Source organism: Centruroides vittatus, unplaced genomic scaffold (genome assembly GCF_030686945.1).
Source record: "Centruroides vittatus isolate TY-2023 unplaced genomic scaffold, ASM3068694v2 scaffold_386, whole genome shotgun sequence".
In the NCBI taxonomy this organism is placed as follows: domain Eukaryota; kingdom Metazoa; phylum Arthropoda; class Arachnida; order Scorpiones; family Buthidae; genus Centruroides; species Centruroides vittatus.
In genome coordinates this window covers 7,420,208-7,443,896 of record NW_027122706.1, presented here as the reverse complement: position 1 = coordinate 7,443,896, position 23,689 = coordinate 7,420,208, and the positions used below count along the sequence as shown (strand labels likewise).

Genomic DNA, 23,689 nt, shown 5'->3' with positions numbered 1-23,689 from the left:
ACTTCTGTAATCTAATAAAGAAAACTAATTCCAGACAGAAACAATTCATTTTTTAACATAAAAATTTCAAATATATTGAATATGTTTGAAACATTTATTTAAAAAATTCTTATATATAGCCAAGAATTTCAATTTAAAATAAAAACCAAGCTTTTAAAATATTATTAACTTTATTTTAAAACCGTGGTTTAAATACAAAATAATGTTTGTACTTTAAGAATACGAATAATAAATTATTCAACTGACTATTTCATGTAATTAAATAAAAATTAATTATTATTATTATTATTTGCAAATCATATATTAGTTTTAATAAATATTTTAATATGATATTCTGTTGAAAATCTGTAATATTCTTAAGTAAATGCAATGTAAGTTTCAGGCACTTCTTAAAGTTTAAATTTCTATTTAAAAAAAATATCATCATCATTTCTTGTAACAGTCCTATCTAAAATATAACACATTCTTCATTCCAATACAAAATTATTTCATCATACTTTCCACGATTTTAGAATGTCTGATAATAGTGTGTGTTCGAGAACAGATTGTCCAAAACAGATATTAAGATATGTTTATGCAATACATATTCTATAACCACACTGTTACCTATTTGCAAATCAAACAAGACAATTTTTCTTCACAAACCTTCAAGAGCAATGTCTAATTTTAAAAAAATTATTTTGCAACCTAAAAAATTCAACACTATTACTATAATTGAACCCATGTTTATGAATTAGTTTCAATGATTACTAGGTAAATAAAAAATTTTTTAGCAAATTATCTTCATTTAACTTCTTATAACATGATTTTAGATTATTGATTTATATAAATAAATACTGTAAATAGTTTTAAAGTATTGTTTATAAAATGTTTGAAGATAAGTATAATTAAATCTATATTTTATTTATATTACCTTTAAAACCAGTCTTTTCTTTTTAAATTATGACTAACAAATTAAAAAAGTAAATATTCCTCAAAATATTAATAAGTCAGAAAATAAAATTCATGAAGATCCTCCATCCGTATTTGGACTTAAAATTGTAACACTACTTTGAGAATCACCCATGTCACATGGTGTCAACACAACTGCAATTTCATCATCCGAACTTTCCACTTCACTGCCATATCGCGGTGAGAGTCGAAAATCACGAGACAGATAAGAATTCAGCTTACCACACGAAGCCAAAATAAGTCCCAAATATGGAGGAGATGGTTTCAGAGGACGTGAAACATATTCTGGATGATACTGAACACCGACAAAATATGGATGACCTAAAGATAAAAATGGCATAGATGTAGAAGTTAAATTTTAAAATATTTTATTATTAACAGGATTTTTTTATTTAATACAAATAAATTTAAATAAAACTTTTAAAAATAGTTGCATTTGAATCCATTTTATCAATTTAAAGCTATAAAAATCTTATAAACAATATACATACAACACAATATATCATTAGTTTTATGAGGATTCAAATTTGAAAAAAATCTTTATTAACAATATTATTTATTTCAATTACATTAAGAAAAGTCTTGTAACAATAGATTTCCTCCCCCTAATTAACATTTAAACCCCAAATAAAATAATAAAAACAGATAAAAACAATGATTGAAGAAAAATAAATTAAAATACAATTTAAAAAAAGTTAATAATTATATAATATTCATTTACGTGCTTTTCTGAAACAACAATAATCAATGTGTAATAAGTGTTCGGATTCTGCTATATACTGTTATATTCAATAAAAAAAAATCTTTGAGATAGAGATAATCTAAAAAACCCTTTTTTAGGGTGTATAAATATTTAAAAAATTATGAAAATTATGTGAGGGAACGCTTAATCTAATCCATTCAAACATTATATGTTCATTGTAATATCTAAGATATAATAATTGATCAAAATATTTTACATGATTAGTAAATAAAGGAAAACCCAATCTGGACCTAGCAACATTAGGGTGGCTAGTAAAAGGTAAATTACAGAATTTATTTAAAGTTACATATATTTTATTTAGTTCTTTTGTGATTTTCTCTAACAGAGAGGAGGCAGTCATTGACCAGATTGGTATACAATAATCAATAAGTGATTGAAAATTAGTGAAGAAAATGGATAGTAAAGCAATTTTAGAAAATATCGAACGGCAAAATCTCCATAGGATTCCACAACAAATGGCAAGGGATTTATCTATTCTTTCAACATGAGTTTTGAAACTAAGTTTACTATAAAAAATAACACCTAGATCATTTACAGAGTTGACATAATTTATACATTCGGTATGAATAATGAAAGACAAGAGGATAAATTTCTGGTTAACAAAAAGCAGATTGTGACTGTTTTTTGGGTATTAATTCTTAAGTTGGCCTTTTCAAATAATTTGGGTAGTATGTTTAAATCTGATTGCAGAGAAACAGGGTCACAATTTATTAGTTTAATGTCATCAGCATAGGTTATAACATGTGAATTAAGGTGGCTAAAAATGTTATTCATATAAACTGAAGAAAAGAGGCTGCTTAGAATCAATCCTTGCGAATGCCACAAATCGGATGGAAATCAAGGAATTCAGACTCACTTATTTTAATTTTACTAGGGTATGCAAGAAAGTAATTATTTAACCAAGAATGAAATACAGGATCTAAATCAAATTGCTCTCTTAGTAAGGTTAATAGTATATTGGGAAGAATGGAATTGAAAGCCTGAGAGATATTTATGTAAATAACAAAAACAGCATTTATGTTCAAAATTTTTTAGGATTAAATGAATAGTTTCTAATAGATTACTCGTGGTAGAGTGTAGTGTTTATACAAAAACTTACTTTTTAAAAAACTGGATTGCAAATCTCAACCTTTCTACAAAAACCGGTTTTAACTGGTTTTCGAATTCTCACCCCCCGAAATAGAGATAAAAGATATTTACAACTTATTTTAAAACTTTTTAATTTATTTAAAATATTTTTGAAATCTTTTAAATAACAAAATAAAATCGATAAACGTCTACACAAAACAAAACAAAAAAAAGAAAATACTAGATTATCACATTAAACTATAATATTTACTCCATCAAAAACCATTAAAAAAAACAAACAACAATGAATGCCTACAGAATATTTTATTTTTCATTTTTTCTTTGAAATTGTGGTTTTAGAAAGCAAAGAACCTCTATAGATCTATTGCTTAACCGTGCTCTTATTTTGCACACAAAATTGCCAGAAATAGAGAAAACTCTTTCACTTGTGACTGCGCTGGGGTTTAATCATTTTTAAAGCATTAAATAATAAATCTAAATTTTTCATTCTTCTGTTTATACCCTCTAATACTAAAAACTTTTTTTAGTGTCTTAAGGCTGGATGAAATCACTTCTTCAGGTTCTTGAAGATATTTATGTATTGATTTTTCCATAGCATTTTTTAAAGCTGGTTTGATTTTCTTCTTTGCCACTTTTTCATCATTGCAGTTATCTTCTATAGAATAATTTGGATATAATCTCAATAATATTTATCCAAATAACTTAATGATATCAGATTTTGCAGCTGGCGGAAGAAATATGCTAGATGACTGTCCAAACGTTCTGTGGATTTTGTAAATAAAGTAGGAGTGTTACTAATCCCGTTGTGTTCTCTTTTGAATTCATATCTCTACAGCACGTAACAACTTGGAACTAATTTCAGTTTTAAAATTTTTCAATTTACGTAAGAGAAATTCAAATATGCCTTCACTCATTAATAAATAGGACAAGATTTGTATCTTGTCAGCCTAAGGCATCAGCTGCTAAATGTATTAGTCCTACCTTAAAGTTTTAGGACTAATACATTTAGCAGCTGATGCCTTACAATTTTACAATACTATGCTTTATTCCATATATGAGAAGAAGCAATGTCATTCAAAGCTAAAAAAACACATTCTTTTAAGTGCACAAATCTTTCTATCGTTTTTTCATTGTTGCAAGATTTCTCCCTATTGTAGGAAGAATTGGATGCTTTTTAGGCATAGGGGATTTTTTGTTTTTGTTAGTTTCATGAAACTTAGTATTTAACAATATTCCCGTTTTATGCCAGAGACGATTTTGTGTCAAAACGTTAATGTTTTTAATCAAATAATTAATTAATTTTTATGTTTAAGTATAGGCTCAAAAACCAGTTTTGTAGTTGGGAAAACCCGATTTTCAAATTATATAAATTTCTTCAAAAAATCAGTTTTTCAAAACCGGGTTTTAAAAACTGACAAATCCTAGTAGAGTGATAATGGATATCAGTGTTGATTTAGGAGAAGTTTTGAGGAAATCAGATTATATATATTATAGTAAATACAAATTTCAAACTTTTTAACATGGCTAAAAAAATGGTAATTGGACAAAATGATTTTTTATCTTTTTTGGTATAGCATTAATGGAAGAGACGACCCACTGTTAAGGAATGAAGCTGGACTGAGTTATTCTTGAGAAAACTCTGAAAAAAACAACAGCAAAAGAGGATTTTAGTTTTTTATATAAGACTGCTGGGATATGATCTGGGATAAGCTAAAAGTAGTAACATTTAGGGAATCAATAGCTTTAATAAACTTCAGAAAAAGAAAAGAATGATGATATCTAAAGGTATGGAAGAAAAGAGGTTTGAAATTGGCAGTGGGTTGTAAATGTGAAAATCTGTGTCTAAAATCACATATATCTTAAACAGATTTATCTGGAATAGCTGTAGATTTGGAGGAAATTCTTTTAGAAAAATTTGGGATAAAACTCCAAAAAGTACAGGGGTCAGATGCAAATGATGAAACTACATTGTTAAAATAAGTATGAAATGAAAGGTTGCATTCCTTATAGAACTGTTTTTGGATTATTTGGTGTAAGTATAGATCTCTAGGATTGCCTGATCTTTTCCATTTGTTCCATTATTTTCTCAAATAATTTCTTAATTTTTTTAAAATCAGGACTGAACCACTTAGAACAAGAAATCTAGACTTTTTATATTTTAGAAATTTGTTCATGGTAAACAAAAATATGCTATATATTAAGTAACTAATTTTATACATTTAATAAACTTGGTTAGTTGGAACAAAGAACCAAGTTCATTTATGCCTAACTCTCTTTGCAGAAGTTTTTCCACTCAATTCAGTGATCAACCTGGACAATAGCTGGCTGTGTCATTGTTATTCTTTTACCCAAAAATGGTAAAAACAGTAAAATTGTTTTGTTAGTCTAGAAGGACCAGTTGAGTAAAACTCCAACCTTGATTGGTTAGAACTTTGAAAAGAATCATGAGGTTGAAGAAAAAGAACAGAATGAAATATATTGAATGAAAGACACAAAAACAACACAGACTCATTCACTCACCTTGAGAAAGTTGCATTCAGTGAGTGAGTTGGAGCAACATGAATTGAGGATCATCAGTCAAATGAAAAATGAAAACAGAAAGAGAAAGGAAGCAAAGACATTTGAAGAATCCTTAAAGAAATCATCAAACTTCAAAGAATGGCTCTAGTTCTTTCCAATGTGTACTATCACCAGAGATGAAGAGAAATGAGGGCAAGGTCACACAGTCTAGCATCCAAGATACACTTAATCTTTCAGGCAAGATCAAGATGATATTTTCTTTCTTATATGTTCAACAATGATCTTGTAATGATCTGTAAATTCTCTTGTTATTTTTGAACTTAATAAAAGTTGTTAATTGTAAATGAGCATCTGTCATTCTCATCAAACTCACATGACACTTTATCTTTTGCAAAGAAGTGTCAGAGAAATCTTTATGTTGTCCAGGCCAATTGCTCAAGCCTGATGTAACCTACTATATAATAACATAGGGGCAAACCTTACAGTTCTCATTTTAGTTTACAGGAAAAAATAAATCAAAGTTTTTGTAACTGTCCACAGAAAAGCCTTTGAATAAAAATAATTACATACAAAATACACCTTATTTCTTAATACCTTGTAATTCCATAATTTCCATTCTTTGGCCACTGATATCCTGTCCCACAAACAACATACCAGCATTTTCAAAATCAGCAACAAAATTTGGATTTACTTCATAACGATGTCGATGACGTTCTTCTATACAATCTTGATTACCATAAAGTTTTCCTGATAAAAGTTATTAACAACACTAAATATAATTATATGATTTAAATTCATGAAAATTCTATTATATATATCTATAAAAGCATTTACATAGCTACATAAAAATGCTAGATAGGTCAGAAAAGTAATGAGACATAGTGCATTAAGTGGCAACATGTAGTCATGAAACCAACACTATCTGAAAAAAGCACTTCTACTTGACCTTCAGTGCAAGCTGTAACTTATTAGTGTTTCATTCTATAGCATAGTTCACTTTAACTTTGGACCATTGTGAAAGCTATGGACTGCTGAACGCTAATAAGTAATTCATGAGAAAATATAGTCCAAAGTAGGCATATTATATTATACTTTTAATTAATTACCCTTACAAAATTATTATTCTACATTACAATAATAAATGTACAGGGTGGTTATAATTAAAACTGCCCTACTCAGACCTGTATAGAGTCTGTTCTCGTTGACATATTTTGATGAAACTTGGTATATACGTTATATGGACCATGAGGAAAAGGATATATAATTATATTATTTAATGTAATTTTATGATTTCCATATGGTTGTGGGGATATCTGAAAGATTGTGTCTATAGAGGAGGCATATGAACTCTGTAACATGCGAGTGTCGGTTAGATGTGTGGCCTGGCTGTGGATATATGGCGCTGAGCCTGGTCTACTGCGCGTGTAGGAGTTCCTTTGTCTACCTCCACTTTTGTGTGAGACCTCGTGTCAGAGACTACTGTACTTAAGTTGCTATTCGTTACTATTGTTATTTGTAATAAAGTTTACTAAGTCTCCTTAGGTCTACTCAACTTATTTGAAAGTGTTCAACGCAACCTGGTGTCAGAATAAAACATTTTGTGCTAATCGATCTGTTTGCAATTTCTACTGCCCGATATCATATCATACACTACCATCTAAAATGGACAGAGCACCACTAAAAGCCCCAGCAGAGCTAGTTGTGACTGACGGCAACATGTCTACCATGTGGAAGCTGTGGAAACAGCGTTATGAATGGTTTGCGACAGCCACACAACTATCGTCAAAACCGCCTAATGTTCAAGCAGTAATCTTCATGGCGGTCATAGAACAAGCTGCAACGGTCATCTTCAATACCTTTTCGCTCACAGAGGAGAAGAAAATGGATCCACTAATAATCCTTCAAAAGTTTGATACATATTTTGCTCCCCAAGCAAATGAAACGTATACTTGCTGGTTGTTAAACAGGCACATGCAGTCGGAAGGTGAGTCGTTTGATAAATTCTTGACTGATCTTAGAACCAAAATTCGGGAATGTAATTTTGGTATACAAGAGGACAATCTCTTAAGAGACAAAATAGTGCAGAGCATACGCTCTGATATGATTAGAGAACAATTGTTTAGGGAACCCACTATGATGCTGGATTGTGCTATTCAGATCTGTAGAGCCAGTGAGTCTGCGTCCATTAACTGTGAGAGATGCGACCTAGAGTGGAATTTGTGAACAGTGATGTAAATTCTCTAAAATTTTCGAAAAAAAAGATGATTCCAGCAATGCAAGCAAATAATGCTGCAGAGCGTGTGTGTTGGTGATGCAGCATGTTGCATGAGTACCAAAAGTGTCCAGCATTTAAGGTCCAATGCCACCAGTGTTCAAAAAAGGGTCATTATGCTAGAAATTGTCCTTCTAGATGGCAAAAGTCACAGCAAATTGCAGTTCCCTGAGGAGTCGGACAGAGAACGCAAGTATGATTGTTTGTCTATGTCAGAGTTGCTCCAGAACCAACCCACATTTCTGAGTGTTTCCCAATCATGGTGTGTTCCGGTCAGATTCTCTGGTGGAATTTCCACTGTGTTCAAGTTGGACACTGGAGCAGATGACGACGTCATGCCATTTTCCTTAGTTCAACATCTTAAGCTAAAAGTAATTCTTAGTGTCGTATATCGCATTCATTCCTTCAACCACACCTATACGCCAGTGCTAGGTGAATGTGTTGCTAGTTGTGTTGTGGAAGGTCGTAGTGCAAGAATAAAGTTCATTGTTGTGGAAGGCGAATATTCTCCGTTGCTAGGCAAACATACCGGTGAAAAGCTCAATCTCATTCGCCGAGTAGAAATAGTTGAACCGGAAGTTGCAGTGCCAGATAATATTTTTAGAGGTATTGGCTGTATCATAGATTTAGTGTATTACATAGAATTAATAGACAATCCAGTTCTTCGCGTGACCTTGAGCACTTTTAGCTTGATCATAATGTCCAGCTCCTTCTTGACTTCTGCACGAATTGCATATGGTATATTTTGCGGTGGATGAAGTCAAGAAGGAGCTGGACATTATGGTCAAGCTAAAGGTGCTCAAACCAGTCACCCACCCGACACCAGCAGTGAGTTCATTAGTGGTAGTGCACAAAGAGGGTAGGATCCACTTGTGCATGGATCTGTCAGACATTAATAAAGCCATCAAAAGGCATAATTTTCCACTGAAAACCATAGAAGACATAGCAGTGCAGATAACTAATGAATGCTACTTTACCCTGTTAGATGCCTGAAAAGGATTTTAGCAATTGCCTGTTACACCACATACTGCTGACTTGCTAACAGTGAATACTCCACGGGGCCGATACTCCTTTCAACGTGTGCCATTCGGTCTGGCATCGGTACCTGAGATTTTCCAGCAGGTAACGCAGAACATCTTGAAGGGCTGCCAAAACACAGAGTGTTGTATGGATGACATTTTGATCTGGGCAGACAATACATCAGACTTATGTAAATTCACCAATGAAGTACTATCCTGCCTATACAAGTGGGGTTTTAGATTAATTAAGAAAAATGTGCATTTGAGCAAACATCAGTAAACTTTCTGGGTCATATCTTCAGTGCTCAAGGCATCCAGATTGACCCCGAAAAGGTCGAAGTTATCAACAGTTTGAGAGTCCCCACTAACACCATGGAGTTACAGCGATTTTTAGGAATGACCAATTATGTTTATAAATTCATTCCGGGGTAATCCTCTATAACTGAACCCCTTCACTTGCTACTCCAAAAAGGCATGACCTGAACTTGGGACCATCAGCAACAGAATGCTTTTGATAGTTTGAAAACTTCATTGAAAAAAGCTCCACTACTGGCATTCTACAATGTCAATAAAGCGGTAACGCTATCAGTAGATTCCAGCTCATATGCCATGGGAGCGGTGCAGTTGCAGGAAAGATGCCCGATTGCGTATTCCACAAGGGCACTAACTGAGGCTCAACAGAGATACCCACAGATTGAGAAGGAAACATTCGCAATGTGGCATGGGTGTATAAAGTTCCATGACTACATCTATGGGAAGCAGTTAACAATTGAAACCAACCATAAGCTGTTAGAAAGCATTGCAAAAAAGTCCCTGAACACAGCACCACCTCAATTACAACATCTGTTATTCGAAGTTCTCCAATATGCACCTACAGTGGTATACAAGCGTGGCAGAGACATCGCTGTGGCCGATGCTCTAAGCTGGAACTGTGCAACAGTAATTTCCTGTGACCCACTAGATGATTTTATTGTTGCTGTGGATGTTCCACTGGCGAAATGCAAGGTAGCTGACTTACATCAAGCTATGGAAGAGGATATAAAACTACAGCAACTTATTACAAACATACAAGCAGGCTGGCCAGACTTGATTGATCAAATTCCAGTTACCAATCGTAAACTTTGGATGGACAGAGACGAACTATCAGTGTACAAAGGACTCATCTTTAAAGGGAAAAGACTTCTAGTGCCCTTAAAACTCTGTCCCGCTTATCTCCAGAAGGTGCACCTGGGCCACCCTGGGATTCAATTAATGCTCAACCAAGCTAGACAAATCATTTTTTGGCCGGGTATGACCCACAAGATAAAGAACATTACTGTGGCTTGTTACATTTGCCAGGCCACGGCTTGTGCTCCTGATCAGGAGTCTCTCCTCATGAAGCCTGTACCACGATATCCTTGGCAGCATCTCGCCAGTGATTTGTTTGAGGTGGCAGGTGACACCTATGTGCTAGTGGCTGACAGTTACTCGGGCTTCTTTGAATACGAAAAACTAAACAATCCCACCACATTAGTAGTCATCAACTTTCTAAAGCATGTCTTTGCAGTGCATGGAATTCTGAACATCCTGGAATCCGACAATGGGCCTCAATACTCATCTCATCAGTTCCGTCAATTCTGTTCACAGTGGAAGATCAATCATGTGACTGCCTCTCCCAAATATCTTCAGTCCCACAGGCTAGCCAAGAGGTACGTACAAACAGCCAAATCTATCATCAAACGATGTCGTGCTGATGGAACAGATGAATCCCTGGCGCTTCTAAATTGGAAGAATCTACCACTCAGTGGTCTTGGTTCCCCTGCACAGCATTTGTTTGGGAGGCAGACTGCAACATTATTCCCAATTCACCCGTCTGCAAGGTCCGTAGGGTTTCAAGATGTGTTTCCCAAACTACAATCCACTCGCACCTCACAAGCACAATGTCATCAGACTGTTGAACGTCCTTCATTGCCCAAGCAGTCATCAGTGAGACTCCAAACTGTTCATAGTCATCAGCAATAGTGGAAAGGCGACTTCCACAACCTCGTTCATACTTAGTGCATACTACAAATGGTTCATTGCTACATCGAAATTCTTCAATGCTAATGCCAACAAAGGCCCAGTTTCCACTTATGCCTATCTCAGCACTTCCTGCACAGGACCCTACTGTGCCAGAAGGTAACACTGAGCTGACCGACAGTGAATCCAAGAACAGTCAAGGTATGGTTACAATGACTCGCTTCGGCAGAATCATACGTCCTCCAAATAGCCTAAACTTGTAAAAAGAGTTCAGTTCAATGTATTTGCAATCTAGCAAGGTCTTAAAATAAATAAAATCAAAGGGAAAGATGTAACATGTGAGTGTCGGTTAGATGTGTGGCATGGCTGCCAATAGATGGCTCTGAGCCTGGTCTACTGCACGTGTAGGAGTTCCTTTGTCTACCTCCACTTTTGTGTGAGACCTCGTGTCAGAGACTACTGTACTTAAGTTGCTATTCGTTACTATTGTTACTCATAATAAAGTTTACTAAGTCTCCTTAGGTCTACTCAACTTATTTGAAAGTGTTCAACGCAACCTGATGTCAGAATAAAACATTTTGTGCTGATCAATCTGTTTGCAATTTCTACTGCCCGATATCGTATCATACACTACCATCTAAAATGGACAGAACACCACTAAAAGCCCCAGCAGAGTTAGTTGTGACTGACGGCAACATGTCTACCACGTCGAAGCTGTGGAAACAGCGTTATGAATGGTTCGCAACAACCACACAACTACCGTCGAAACCGCTTAATGCATTAACAAAGATAAAGGTTCATTGAGTTGAAGTGTTTTTTAAGCCATATTTTATTGTTTTCAAAATCATCAAACAAAATTTTTTAAATATTTACAGTTAAGGGGGAAAAATGAGATACTTTTCATTCCAGATAGGTTCAATTTATTTTTAAATTAATAGTCAAAACACAAAGTATACATAATGCAAATAAATCATAATTTAAACAACTACAACTCATAAAAATAAAACTCACAGATTAATTTCTCATAAGTTATTTCTAATTAAAGAGCAAATGTTTAATGAAAGAAAACAATTAATACATTTAGGAATATTAATATTTTTTAAAGAGAATGTTTAACACAAAATATTTGATAGTGTTTTATTGTTATTTGGTATAATATTTTTACAAATTTGTTAAAAATTTTATGAATATTTTAAGAAATTGTAAAAGTTTAGAAATTTTGATAGATTTACATATTATAAAACAGTTAAAATATAAAAAGCAAAATGTTTTTGTTTATAAGTTTTAAAAAAAAATTAATAAAAAAAAACTTACTTAAAACAGAATCTTTATTTTTAAATAAAGTTTGTCGTTTACCCAATCTCATAGTGCCACCCATTTTTCCAGGGTTATGTTCTGGCATATCTATTACCTGCAAGTATTCAAATATTAACGCATTTATTAATTTTTAAAATTAAATAATAGGATAATACATACCACAGGTTTAATTGTTTCACTATCAGATTCTGTAGAATTAGCTTCTTTCCAGTCTAGAACATTTCGAGCAAATTCAATTACAGCACATTGAAGTCCCAAGCACACTCCTAAATAAAATATTTCATCATAACATTATTAATTTCATAATATTCATACTTTATATAACATTTATATGTAAAACTTATACAGTGAAATGTCAGTATAACAAGCACCAGTTTAACAAAATTTTCGGTATAATAAATATAGCTCGAATTCCCTGCCAGTTTCCTATTCAATTCAATGCAAAAATGTTTCAGTTTAACGAATACCATTATAATAAAAATTCTGTCCATTACAAAAGAATAATATCTCTCCAAAACTGGGTTTGTATAAACATACAATGCACAAAACCAAAACCAGCACTGTGAAAACAAAAAATTTACAGATGTTTTCATCTATACAGAAATAGACATCGTCAGGTAAACGATATAGAACAAAATGGCTAATGAAAATAGAATCATTTTTCAATTTCGCTAGCCATTTTATTCTATATCGTTTACCTGACAATGTCTATTTCTATACAGACAAAAACATTTGTAAATTTTTTGTTTTTACAGTGCTGGTTTTGGTTTTGTGTGTTGTACAAAAGAATCGTTTTATTATAACAAAATCTATAAATGCATAAATCATTCATTATTAGTAAATGATGAATATTATGTCAAACAGTCTGGCAACATTAATTTTAATGTCTAATTCAACTGGCAACACTAATTTTAATCCTTAGTTATGGTTTTGTTTTGATGTTCTTACTCTACAGTTCTTTTCTTTTTAAGTTTACAAGAAAAAATGAAGAAAACCAAACAACAAAAGCAGTTTTCTTTGAAAGAGAATAATAGAATATTAGATAACATGTAAAAAGGAATTAAACAAAAAGATGTGCCTGACAGCCTACTGGAATGCTGTGTCACAGTGCTGGATTTTATCGAAAAAACTTTGATTAAAGAAACAACGTAGACAAAAATTAGACTTCTTTTAGCAGAAATAACAATTAAAGAGGCAGGATTCCAACTAATTGGTACTATTAATTGTTATTTTAGTTTTTCACTCATGATATTTTTTCATAATGTTTTATTACAGATTAGTTTTTATTTTAATTTAATATAACTTACATTCTGAAAATGTGAAATTTGGTTTCATATAAATAATAATAGACAACTGCACTTTTAGAAACTTTTTTACTTCAAAATGTGAGCAATTTTTATTATCATCAATAAATTTCTTTTATCCTTGTATTTTTGACTGTATTTCAATATAACTAAATTTCAGTATAATGAAAATATTTCAAAAGGCCCCTCAATTTTGTTATATCAACACTTCACTGTAATTATCAAATGTTTAGCAATTTTCTATAAAATTATTCATTTTAAATTTAAAGATAAAATTTAGAATTTTTGATAGATATTATTATAGCTATTATTTGCATCATCATCTGGATTTATCTTATTCAGCTTAAAAAAATGCATAACAATTTCTATTAGAATAGCATAGTCAGTCATAAAATTTGATTTCTATTCCTAGTGATAGAATGCTTAATATCTTTACATATTAATTAAGCTGAAAACAGTTTATATAATGTGTAAAGATATTAAACAAAATGCTTCTGAAATTTTAAATTAGATGAAGTTATATAATTAAATGTAATCATCAAAAAGTATATTCTATATATTAGTTTAAATTTATTCTAAAAGAAATTTTTTGTTGTTAAAGACCTGTAAAATTTTAAATCTATAATGAGCAATTATTTATTGTGACATTGTCACAATGCTGGGCTGCAATTTTTAATCATCTTTTTAATTTATTTAATTTAAAATATATGCTCTCCACCTCAAATTAGTAGTGGCTTTTTCTTGTAACCATATTTTTCCTTTAACAATAGAGTTGTGCCCATCATCTATCTAGCACCGTTCAGGGGAAAATTTTTGAATTGAAATAACAGGACTTCCAGTTTGCATTGGAAGTTTGTATATAGTTAATAGGGTCCTTCTGTCCCTAAGGTTTCCATATCTAAATTTGTCTTTCATCTATCTAACTCCATTGTCAAGATTAAAGAAAGACAGATTGATGGACAATAGTGGGAATTTATAGGTCTACAATTTTTTCAAATTGCAGCCAAATAATCAAATATTTTTTTCATTTTAATAAAGAAAAATAACGTCAATTAAAGAAAATGTCTGAATATTTTTATAGGAAACATTATATGTAATTTTTAAAATAAATACCCATAAAAGGTTTCTGAGATTGTCTTGCCCACTGGATAGCTGCAATTTTCCCATCAATACCTCGAGTACCAAATCCTCCAGGTACAAGTACACCACTGAAAAGATATTAAAAAAATTACTATATATGATTATAAATATGTTTAAATAAGCTTTATTTTAAAAAAAAGAAACTATTATTTCAGTTAATATTAAATAATCATTTCTTATAATTTTTTAAAACATATTTTATTAATAAATTCATTATTTCTTTCTCATTTATCACACTGTATCTACATAATAAAACGTGAGTTTAATTTAATTTCTTTTAAACTATTACAGATTCATGTTACTGAATCTGTATTAATTACCGTATTTTACAGACTATAAGACGCACCTGAATTTTGGAGGCAATTTTTCAAAGAAAAAAATGCGTCTTATAGTCCGTAAAATACGGTAATTAATAAACAAATAAATTTTAATTAATAAAAATAGAAGAATGTTTATAGACAATTTTAACATAATGAAGTAACAAAAGACTCCAAATAAAGGTTGACTAACCAATGTGAGTTATTTTATTTCTCACTAAACAGTCAATTAAGCTATCATTTTATGCTATTTGAAAATCTTTTCAATATTGCATTCCATTAACATTAATCTTTTTACTCCTCTTACAATAATATACTACAGACTAGATTTCATTTCTTCTAAATAGATTTTTATAATCATTACTTCTATTTTAAAATCCAGGTTTAAAATTCATCTGATTCTTTTTAAGGAGTATCTTTTTAGGAAGAGATACAATTAATTAATTAAAATTATTTTTAAAGAAAACCCTTAAGAATAATTAAGAGCTGTCATAAAGTCTTTCTAAAATCTAACTTTTATACAGTAGACTCAATAAATCAAAGTTGCTTAATATAAATTTTGTTTTTTTCAACACATTGTGTTTGTATAAATCAAAGTAGTTTTGCAATTATATTTCACTAACTCAAAATTTAAGATTAGGAGACTTTATTTCATGTCTAATTTTTTGCTTTCTTTGGTTTTTCATCAAGATGCCAATCACAAATTAGATGAAAATCGGTATTATTTAGAATTATTGCACATCATAAAATTCAAAATTTTAATGGTATTTTGCACCTGAAGTAACCATCTTAATCTTAAATACAAACTGACCGATAAAATCTTAATACGTCAAAATCATTAGTTTTTAGATTTCGAAACTTTAAAACTGTAAAGAACACTTGTGTAATTTGACAACTTACAGAATTATTGGTCAATCAAATTTATGAATTCTATATATATATATATATATATTTCAACCTTTTTAAAAGGTTTTCTAGAAACTTCATCATTCATAAAACAAGATGATTTCAAAGTGGTCAACCAAATCAAAAGCACTTTCAACAAGAAGCAATGAATTATCAACGACAAACTTACGAAATAGACTTTTTTCACTAATAGTATCATTATTTTGTACATATACATAACTAAAGAAATAATAAAATATAATAAATTTACATCTAACTACACTGTTTGTATTGTGATATTTACATCCTCATTACAATAATGATAACTTCCATAATTTGAAATTTTGTTAACTCAGAAATTTTTCTATTCTTTCCATTCTAGATCATTAAGAGTCTAATGTATTAGAATTTTTTATTTGATTTATCCAATTAATTTAATCACTTTGGGACTTACCTAAACTAACAATGATAACCAATAGATAACATTAAACAAAACAAGTAAATAATACAACTAGAGGAATTCTGGTTTCATTAACTACAATAAAAATACATGTTAAAACAATTAAAAGATTGAAAATTTATTAAGTAATAATAGTAATTATTATTTTATTTATTTATATCTATCCAGTATTGTTTGTCATGGGATGCAGAATTTGTTCAGAAATTTTTTCCCCAAAAATCATTGCACACCAACTCACAAAATAAAATAACATTTTATAAATGAATTAATAGCTATTACTATATAGTTTAGAAAATTCAAATTAAATTATACAAATAATTAAGTAGGCCTACCATATAATTTCCTGGACAACACTAAACTGATTAAAAATTTAAAAATTAAAAGGACACTTCAATTTAAGTAGAAGTCATTGACATAGGATAGTATATACATTTATAAACTTGATGTAATATGTTGATTAGTTAATGGAAATAAAATTAAAGTTAAATGGAATAAGCATTGTCACTAACACCATAGATCAGTGGCATACCCAGGATCTGAACAAGAGGGGGCAAAACTCATAGTTTCTTTGAGTGCGAGAATAGCAGCAAACAGCAAAATAGTTCTAAAATTTCACAACAGATGGCTCTTCTTTAGTCTAGTCACAATATTCATTATTCAAACTGATATTAAATTGATAAGTCTGTGCTATATGTCTGTGTGTCAATTACTAGACTTTAATTTTTCTTCTAGGGAGAGGCAGCTGCACTTCCCTGCCCCTCACCGGGTATGTCCTTATTATATATGACTTATTTTTAGCATGGGAGCCCTAATTAACAACTTTTTGATGTTCAAAAGTGCTAAATTTCTTTATGGATTTTTTTCCAAAAAATTATTTAAGAAATGCACAAATTCTTTTCTAGAAGATACAATATTTTTAGAGTTTTTGACTGACTTTTTCATTATTATTATTTTTTTGTAAACACGACCATATTTTCATGGCATTTTACAAAATTTATTATAAAATAAAAAATATTAATGTCAAAAAAATATATATATATTGTTAGGGACTAAACTAAAGTAAGCGTCAATATTGCAAACTGTGTATGAATTAGCAACCCCATCACCCATGCAAGACAGCTCGAAACAAGAAGAGACCTGTTTTCAGTTGCGCACCAAGTTATGGATATGTGAACAAGTGCATGTATAATCTTAGATTAGAATAAAGTTTAATTCTAAGTTAAAGGACTGCCTCATCATTGTTCTAACATATATATATATATATATACACACAACTAAAAGAAAATGAAAAATAAGTTAATAAAAGTTTTATTTAACTATTTAATCAAGACAATTCAGAAAAAGTTTTTAAATGCAGTTTATTAATTTGCAAATTTTCCATATTGAGATTGAGTGAATATTTCATTCTAATTCAAGCTGACATAAATTTTTATCCATTAAATAGTGTTGAAAAAAACTGCATTTTCTTTTTTTGGTTATTTTTAAATCTCTGTTTAAATTAAATTTTTCATAAAAACTGAAACTGACTCATCCCCACTTCAAGTAAATAACTATGTAAGTAGGCGGTAATGTTCCAATTTCACTTTTAAAACACAGGTAAATGTTTTCAATTAATGTCTATAGGCTTAGCTGAGATGCTACTCTATTTTATTAAAATATTTTTGCAGCTATTGCTATATTATTATTTTTCTATTGCAAATTTTCCCAGGACTGCTTTAATTTTTCCCAAATTTCATTTGTGTATTCAGAGATATTCTGCATCTATTGTTTGTCTGCTACAAACTTGAACAACAGCCAGCTTATATTAGCAATTCAATTCCAACAAATAATAATTAAAACAATTAACATGTAATGTTTAAAGCACTGATTAAAACTGCCAACAATAACTGATAATGAGCAAATGTTATCAGCCAAATGTTAACAGATAATAGTAAAAAGTATTCCTGATTCATTGAAAACAATGAAAACAATAATTGGAATTTGATTCCAATTAGAAAAGTTTTTATAATGAACTTTAACTTCTATGTTTTAGGACCTGCTAATTTTCATAACATTATTTCATTAACAATTGGTCAACATTATCAATGGACAATAAGTGAAGACTATAATAATAATGTATACTTGAAAAAACAGTATTTTATTTTAAAATGTTTTCAAATAAATTACTTACTCTGAAACACACAATTGTTGCCAAGCTTCATGATAACGAACAGGATTCTTTTGTTTCATCGAATCTTCCAAATCTTCAGCCTCTACATACTATTAAGAAATTTAAAGTTTAGAAATTAAACCATATAACTGAGCTATAGTGATTAATTCTACAAAACTTTATCACATTTAAACATTTAATGTAACATTTCATATTTTTATAAAATAATTAAGATCAAAATGTTTTGATTATTATTCTTTTTATTATTACTAGAAGTTTACTAAAAAGATATTTAATAGATTATTTAGTCTATATATATAAAATTTATAAAAATCATAGAGAAATAATCTTATTTTAAAGAATGAAGAAACAAAATGAACAACAACAATCACAATTTTCTTCTGATCTTTCTTCATAGGCTACTTGAAAAACAATGATATAATTATTTATATATTTGTAAAACAACAGGTTTATGTGGTGTTTGTACAGTGTTAACATGTGTTTATACAAATAATTATGACAACAGTATTTATGTGGTGAAAGTTCAAAGGTTGTATAATGAAGGTGATTTTGCCAGCCACTTTAAAGTGTGGGAAGAAATTTGGTATTTTTGCATTCATGACATCATTTATTATCTTAACAGATATGTGCTGACTTAGATGTAATTTTTTATAAATCATTTATTGAAAAAAGCAAAAATGTTCAAAAAGTTACACCTACTTGATAACTACAAAGCAAACAAATCACTATATCAATTTTTATTAGTCACTTAGATCATAAATGATGTTATAAATGCAAGAATACTGAATACATTTCCCAGCCCTTGAAGTGACCAGCAAATTGCCTTCATAACTTGACATTTGAACTTTTACTGTTTAAACTGACCTTCATTCATCCTTCTGTTTGTAACAACAGTTTCATTTTTTTTTTTTTTTTTGTCTATTTCCATCCATGTTGTTTTCCATGAATTAATAATTAATCAACATTTATGTTTTGACATAATTTTTATGTTCCATTTAAAATACCCTTTTTAACCTGTTTGCTATTTAGAATTCAATTAAAACAAGATTTTTAGATAATAATATACAGTAGATATATTTTAGATACAGTAGATACAGTAAAATAATAATATTTAGATTAGATAATATACAGTATATATATTTTAATAATATATCTACTTATACTTTTCAATATATCTAAATTCCCAAAACAAATTTCATGTTTTCATTATCCATTGTATTATTCAGTACATGATGATCACATTAAAAGTATTGATGCCAGCATGTACCTCCTAATAGTGAACACCTTTAAATAGTGAACAAACTTCTCAGTCCAACAGTGTTCACTATTCAGAAGTTATACTGTACTTTTCTATCTATTTATAGAAATCAATTAACTTTAATAGGAAATTAGTTAAATATTCATAAAAATTTTTAAATAATTTATTTAAAAAACAATTATTAATATAAATGCTTTTACCTTTAATATACATTTATAATTGCAGGCAAGAGAAGCATGCTGTAAAGCTTTGATCACTGAAGCATAAGAGTCTTTCAATTGGGTATATTTTCCCACTAAAGCAATAGAGACTATTTTAGTCAGATGATCAGACCTTTCTGCTAGTTCTTGCCACTTATTCATTAAACGTCTTGGATAGGGCATTGGAACAGGTAAGTGTAATCTTTCAACAAAAAATGATACCAAGCCTTGATCTTCCATGAATAATGGAACATGATATAAAGAAGGAACATCTGGAATGCAAATTACCTAAAGAAAAATAAGTTGTTTTTAGGTATTAAAAACATTCTAATTGAATTATTATAAAATGATCATATCTGTACTTTTTTAAACTACTCTTTTAAAGTTTTTGTTTTAATTTTTCTCTCTTTGTCCTGTGAGCACTAAGAGTGTCATTTTTTCACACCCATATCAGTTTGGCCAGGCCCACAATAGGGGTGTCCAGGTTGTGAGGAAAAGAACCTCCAAGACAGACATCAATGAAAAATTCCTAGAGTTGCTTGCACAAATTCATTCCCGAGTCCCCAGAATGTTAGCTACCTTGAGGTAGGTGATGCCTTAACAACCTTGACCATCCATCCAGCCACCATATTTTTAAAGTTTTAATTTTCAGTTTCTTTTACTAGATGTTAGGATTCATTAATAATATATTTTAAAACTACTTCTTTTTAATAATAAATATAAACATTAAAAATTCATAATATTAAAATTGAAATATATTATTGAAAATGATAGATTTTATTACCATAAAAACAATATTATTCAATCTAAAAAGTAAAACTTTTAAATAAGAAAATAAACCAATTATTTATTTTAACAAAATTTTGAGTAGAAAATAATGACATACACCAAATTTATTTATTTATTTATTTACTTATTTTATTTATTAAATTATATATTAGAAGCAGCACAATCAAGTGGCTCTCAATTTAGCCTCGTCCCAAAAAAACAGACATTATTACCTGATCTGTATTTTAAAACTATCTTTTGGTGTTAATAATTTTTTGAACCAAAAAAAAAAATAACATAAACTTGTTAAAATAAATTGTACATTTTTAGCAAGTACTTTTTATAAAATAATTTCCAGCTAACAGTGAGTAAATTTTTCTGACAAACCAAACACATTGAACTGCAAAATGATCCCATAAAAAAGTTTCAAACTAAACTTACATGTATTTCTATATTTACAAAAATAACAATATGCTCCAAAGTTTAATGTAAATATATGTAGCTGCACCCAGAATCTCCTTCGAAGCTAAAGCACATAAAACAGATTATTGGCTTTTAAAAACTTGAATAAGCATAACCATCCAATAGTCCTCTTAAAAAAGAAACTTGCTCAACACCTATAATGCTTAGTTAGTGACATGTATTCAAATCAGGAATTCAAACTACAGTATAAGTAGATTGTGTGAAGTCAAGCTGGTAGATCAATATATATCAATAGTTTTATAAAATCAATGTATGCATCTTATACCCTTCTGTTAACCCTTTTGAGGTAATGCAATTCATAGAAAAATTATTAGAAAACGAAATTAAGATTAAGACAGTTTTTACAAGATTTTAAATTATACAATGTGTAACCAAAAGGTACGTCTATCTATCGTTTGTATATTCATTTTTTGTGTAACTTCTCTCTATTGTAATAGATAAAAAATATATATTACATTATAGTTGACTGAAGACGGGCAAAGCCTGAAATGTGTACAAAACTACATACCATATCAACTAAACTGAATAAAGATATTTGATGGAAAAACTTGCCAAGTGTCTTTGGAACACAACACAACACTAGTGTTTACTAAGCCTGAATTATAGAACGAGACATGGTTTCATCAAACAAATCAACAAATCAACGGAAACTAGAAATGGCGAGACTCATCAAACAAAAATGCAAACAAGCCAACACCAGGATTACAGACACGAAGAGAAAATACAAGGTGAGATAGAAAAACTTTCTATAGACTTGAAGTACCTAAGAATGCACCTGAATGAATGAACACTCCTTAGAACATTATTTTTGCCAAAATCAATCTCGGAAGCTGTACCTACAAGAGAAAGAAATTATATCAACTTTAAAATTCTCAGAGCAGCGATAAAATACAAATATATAAAAATTAGAAGATTAAAAAGAACCCTGAGTAAATGAAATATCCAAGTGTAATGTATAAGTCACTTTGGATGTAGTTGATTGATCTACCAAACCAATTATCTTAGGTACAGGAAAAATTTTACAACAGATGAGAATTCCAATGGCTTCACTCTTATTGACCATCTTAGCAGTAGTAGATATGAGGAAATTGGAGGAACTTAAATTTGATAGACCCGTTACAATTCCATTTCTCATATTTTCATACAGGTATGAAGATGACATATTAATAGGATGGCAGCATAAAAGAGCTGATTTCACTATATTTTTAAACCATAACAACAACAACTTTCCATGTATCAACTTTACACTTGTAAGGAACTGAGTCCGAGCGTTATTTTTATTTTATTATTATTTCCGTTTTATTATCTTTTGTTTGGGGCTTATGTTTATTTAGGACGAAGGTTCCCCACCACACTCTTGTTAGTAATGAAAAATGAAGATAAAACAACTCACGAAAAAAATAAGCGCCGTAGGAAAATCTTGCGCACTTGCGCTGCCCGGCGGAAGTAACAGTCCGCAGAAAAAAAAATGGAGGGGGGAGTCCCCACATTCACTAGTAAAGAAATACTTGATAAACCGTCTTAACATCCCAGAAAATTATGATAAATACTTTGTAAACGGTTTATAAGCTTTGTCGGAAACTTAAAGCTGCCAGAAAAGAAAATTAATGTTAGCAACTAAGTATGTAAATAAGGGGAGTAGCCCAGCTCAAGTGTGACGTCACCTCACAGTATAAAACCCGTACATTAACCGAAGAAGGAGGGATGAATTCCAAATCGAGGCGACTTTGAGAGCGAGGTAAATTCGAAAGCGAAGTATTTTCTGATAGAAGTCCAGATTGATAATTGGACGATCCAAGGTGTTAAAGAGGAGTTCGATTGACAATTTGACGATATCGAAAGGATTGAGGAAATAGTTTCTTCGTATAGTGAGGTGACGGATAGACGTTTAATTAGTAAGAGATTTTGTTCATAGTTTCTAAGTATTTGATTTGTCGAAATTTCAAAGGGGAATTAATATTAAGTTAAGCTAAGTAGCTGAGTTTATTGTCGGGTTGACTTGTTGATTTTCGTTAATAAATTTTGTTTGGATTATTGACATTTGTACATAGTACATTCTAGTTGCTAATTAAATATATTTGAACTTTTGATCTGATTTGATATTTATCGTTATTATTACTAATTTTTCGGTGCACGAAAAATTTGCCAGGCCTGGGCTTTTCTTTTTAAGAAAAGCCCAGGCCTGGCAAATTAATCTCGAATCCGCGTAAAGTACCCGTTAGGTTAACGGAAGTTTTGCCGACCGCAATTATTTGTCGGTTTCCTAAGATACTAAAAATAATACTTTACACACTAAAAGCAAAGGACATCACAACAGTAGCATTCCTTGATTTATTAATATCCTATCAAAACAGTAACTTCCAGTTCCAATATCATAAAAATGAATTACCACTAGTATTCTCTATCAACAAAACATACTAGTTTAGCAAATTTGTCAATACACCATTCATTTCTCACATAAGAAGAGTTTACAATTATTCTTTAACTTAATCTTCCTTGAAGATAGAGTTAGAAGTTATTTATTTGTAACTCAATGAATAATTGTGGTTTTTCTACTTTAAAATTTAAGCATTCAAAGGATAAAGGATATTGCAAAGGATATAGGGATGGAAGAAAAATGCAATTTATACTGCATTTTTCTTCCATCCCTACATCCTTTGCAGAAAATATGACATAAATTATTAAAATTATGTAAAACTTTCCTTTCCAGTTACCAGTATTGTCACTGCTAACTATAGACATTCTGATAGCACAAAATTATTGATACTAGTATCA

The 23,689-nt window shown here is 30.3% G+C and overlaps 1 protein-coding gene across 2 annotated transcripts in view; it reads right to left on the bottom strand.

Moving 5' to 3' along the window:
• Positions 1 to 320: 320 nt before the first annotated feature.
• Ctps (CTP synthase) overlaps positions 321 to 23,689 on the bottom strand; it is a 43,195-nt gene continuing 19,826 nt past the window's right edge. Inside the window, exons 8-14 of one of the 2 annotated variants that reach the window (XM_067286874.1) lie at positions 19,664 to 19,951; positions 18,206 to 18,294; positions 14,347 to 14,441; positions 12,089 to 12,195; positions 11,927 to 12,023; positions 5,918 to 6,070; positions 322 to 1,272 (exon numbers count right to left, since the gene is read on the bottom strand). In XM_067286874.1, the coding sequence (XP_067142975.1) occupies positions 1,004 to 1,272; positions 5,918 to 6,070; positions 11,927 to 12,023; positions 12,089 to 12,195; positions 14,347 to 14,441; positions 18,206 to 18,294; positions 19,664 to 19,951 (1,098 nt within the window). In that variant the 3' untranslated portion in view covers positions 322 to 1,003. Of the gene's footprint in view, positions 1,273 to 5,917; positions 6,071 to 11,926; positions 12,024 to 12,088; positions 12,196 to 14,346; positions 14,442 to 18,205; positions 18,295 to 19,663; positions 19,952 to 23,689 lie in introns of both variants that reach the window. The other variant, XM_067286875.1, reaches the window with a different exon arrangement.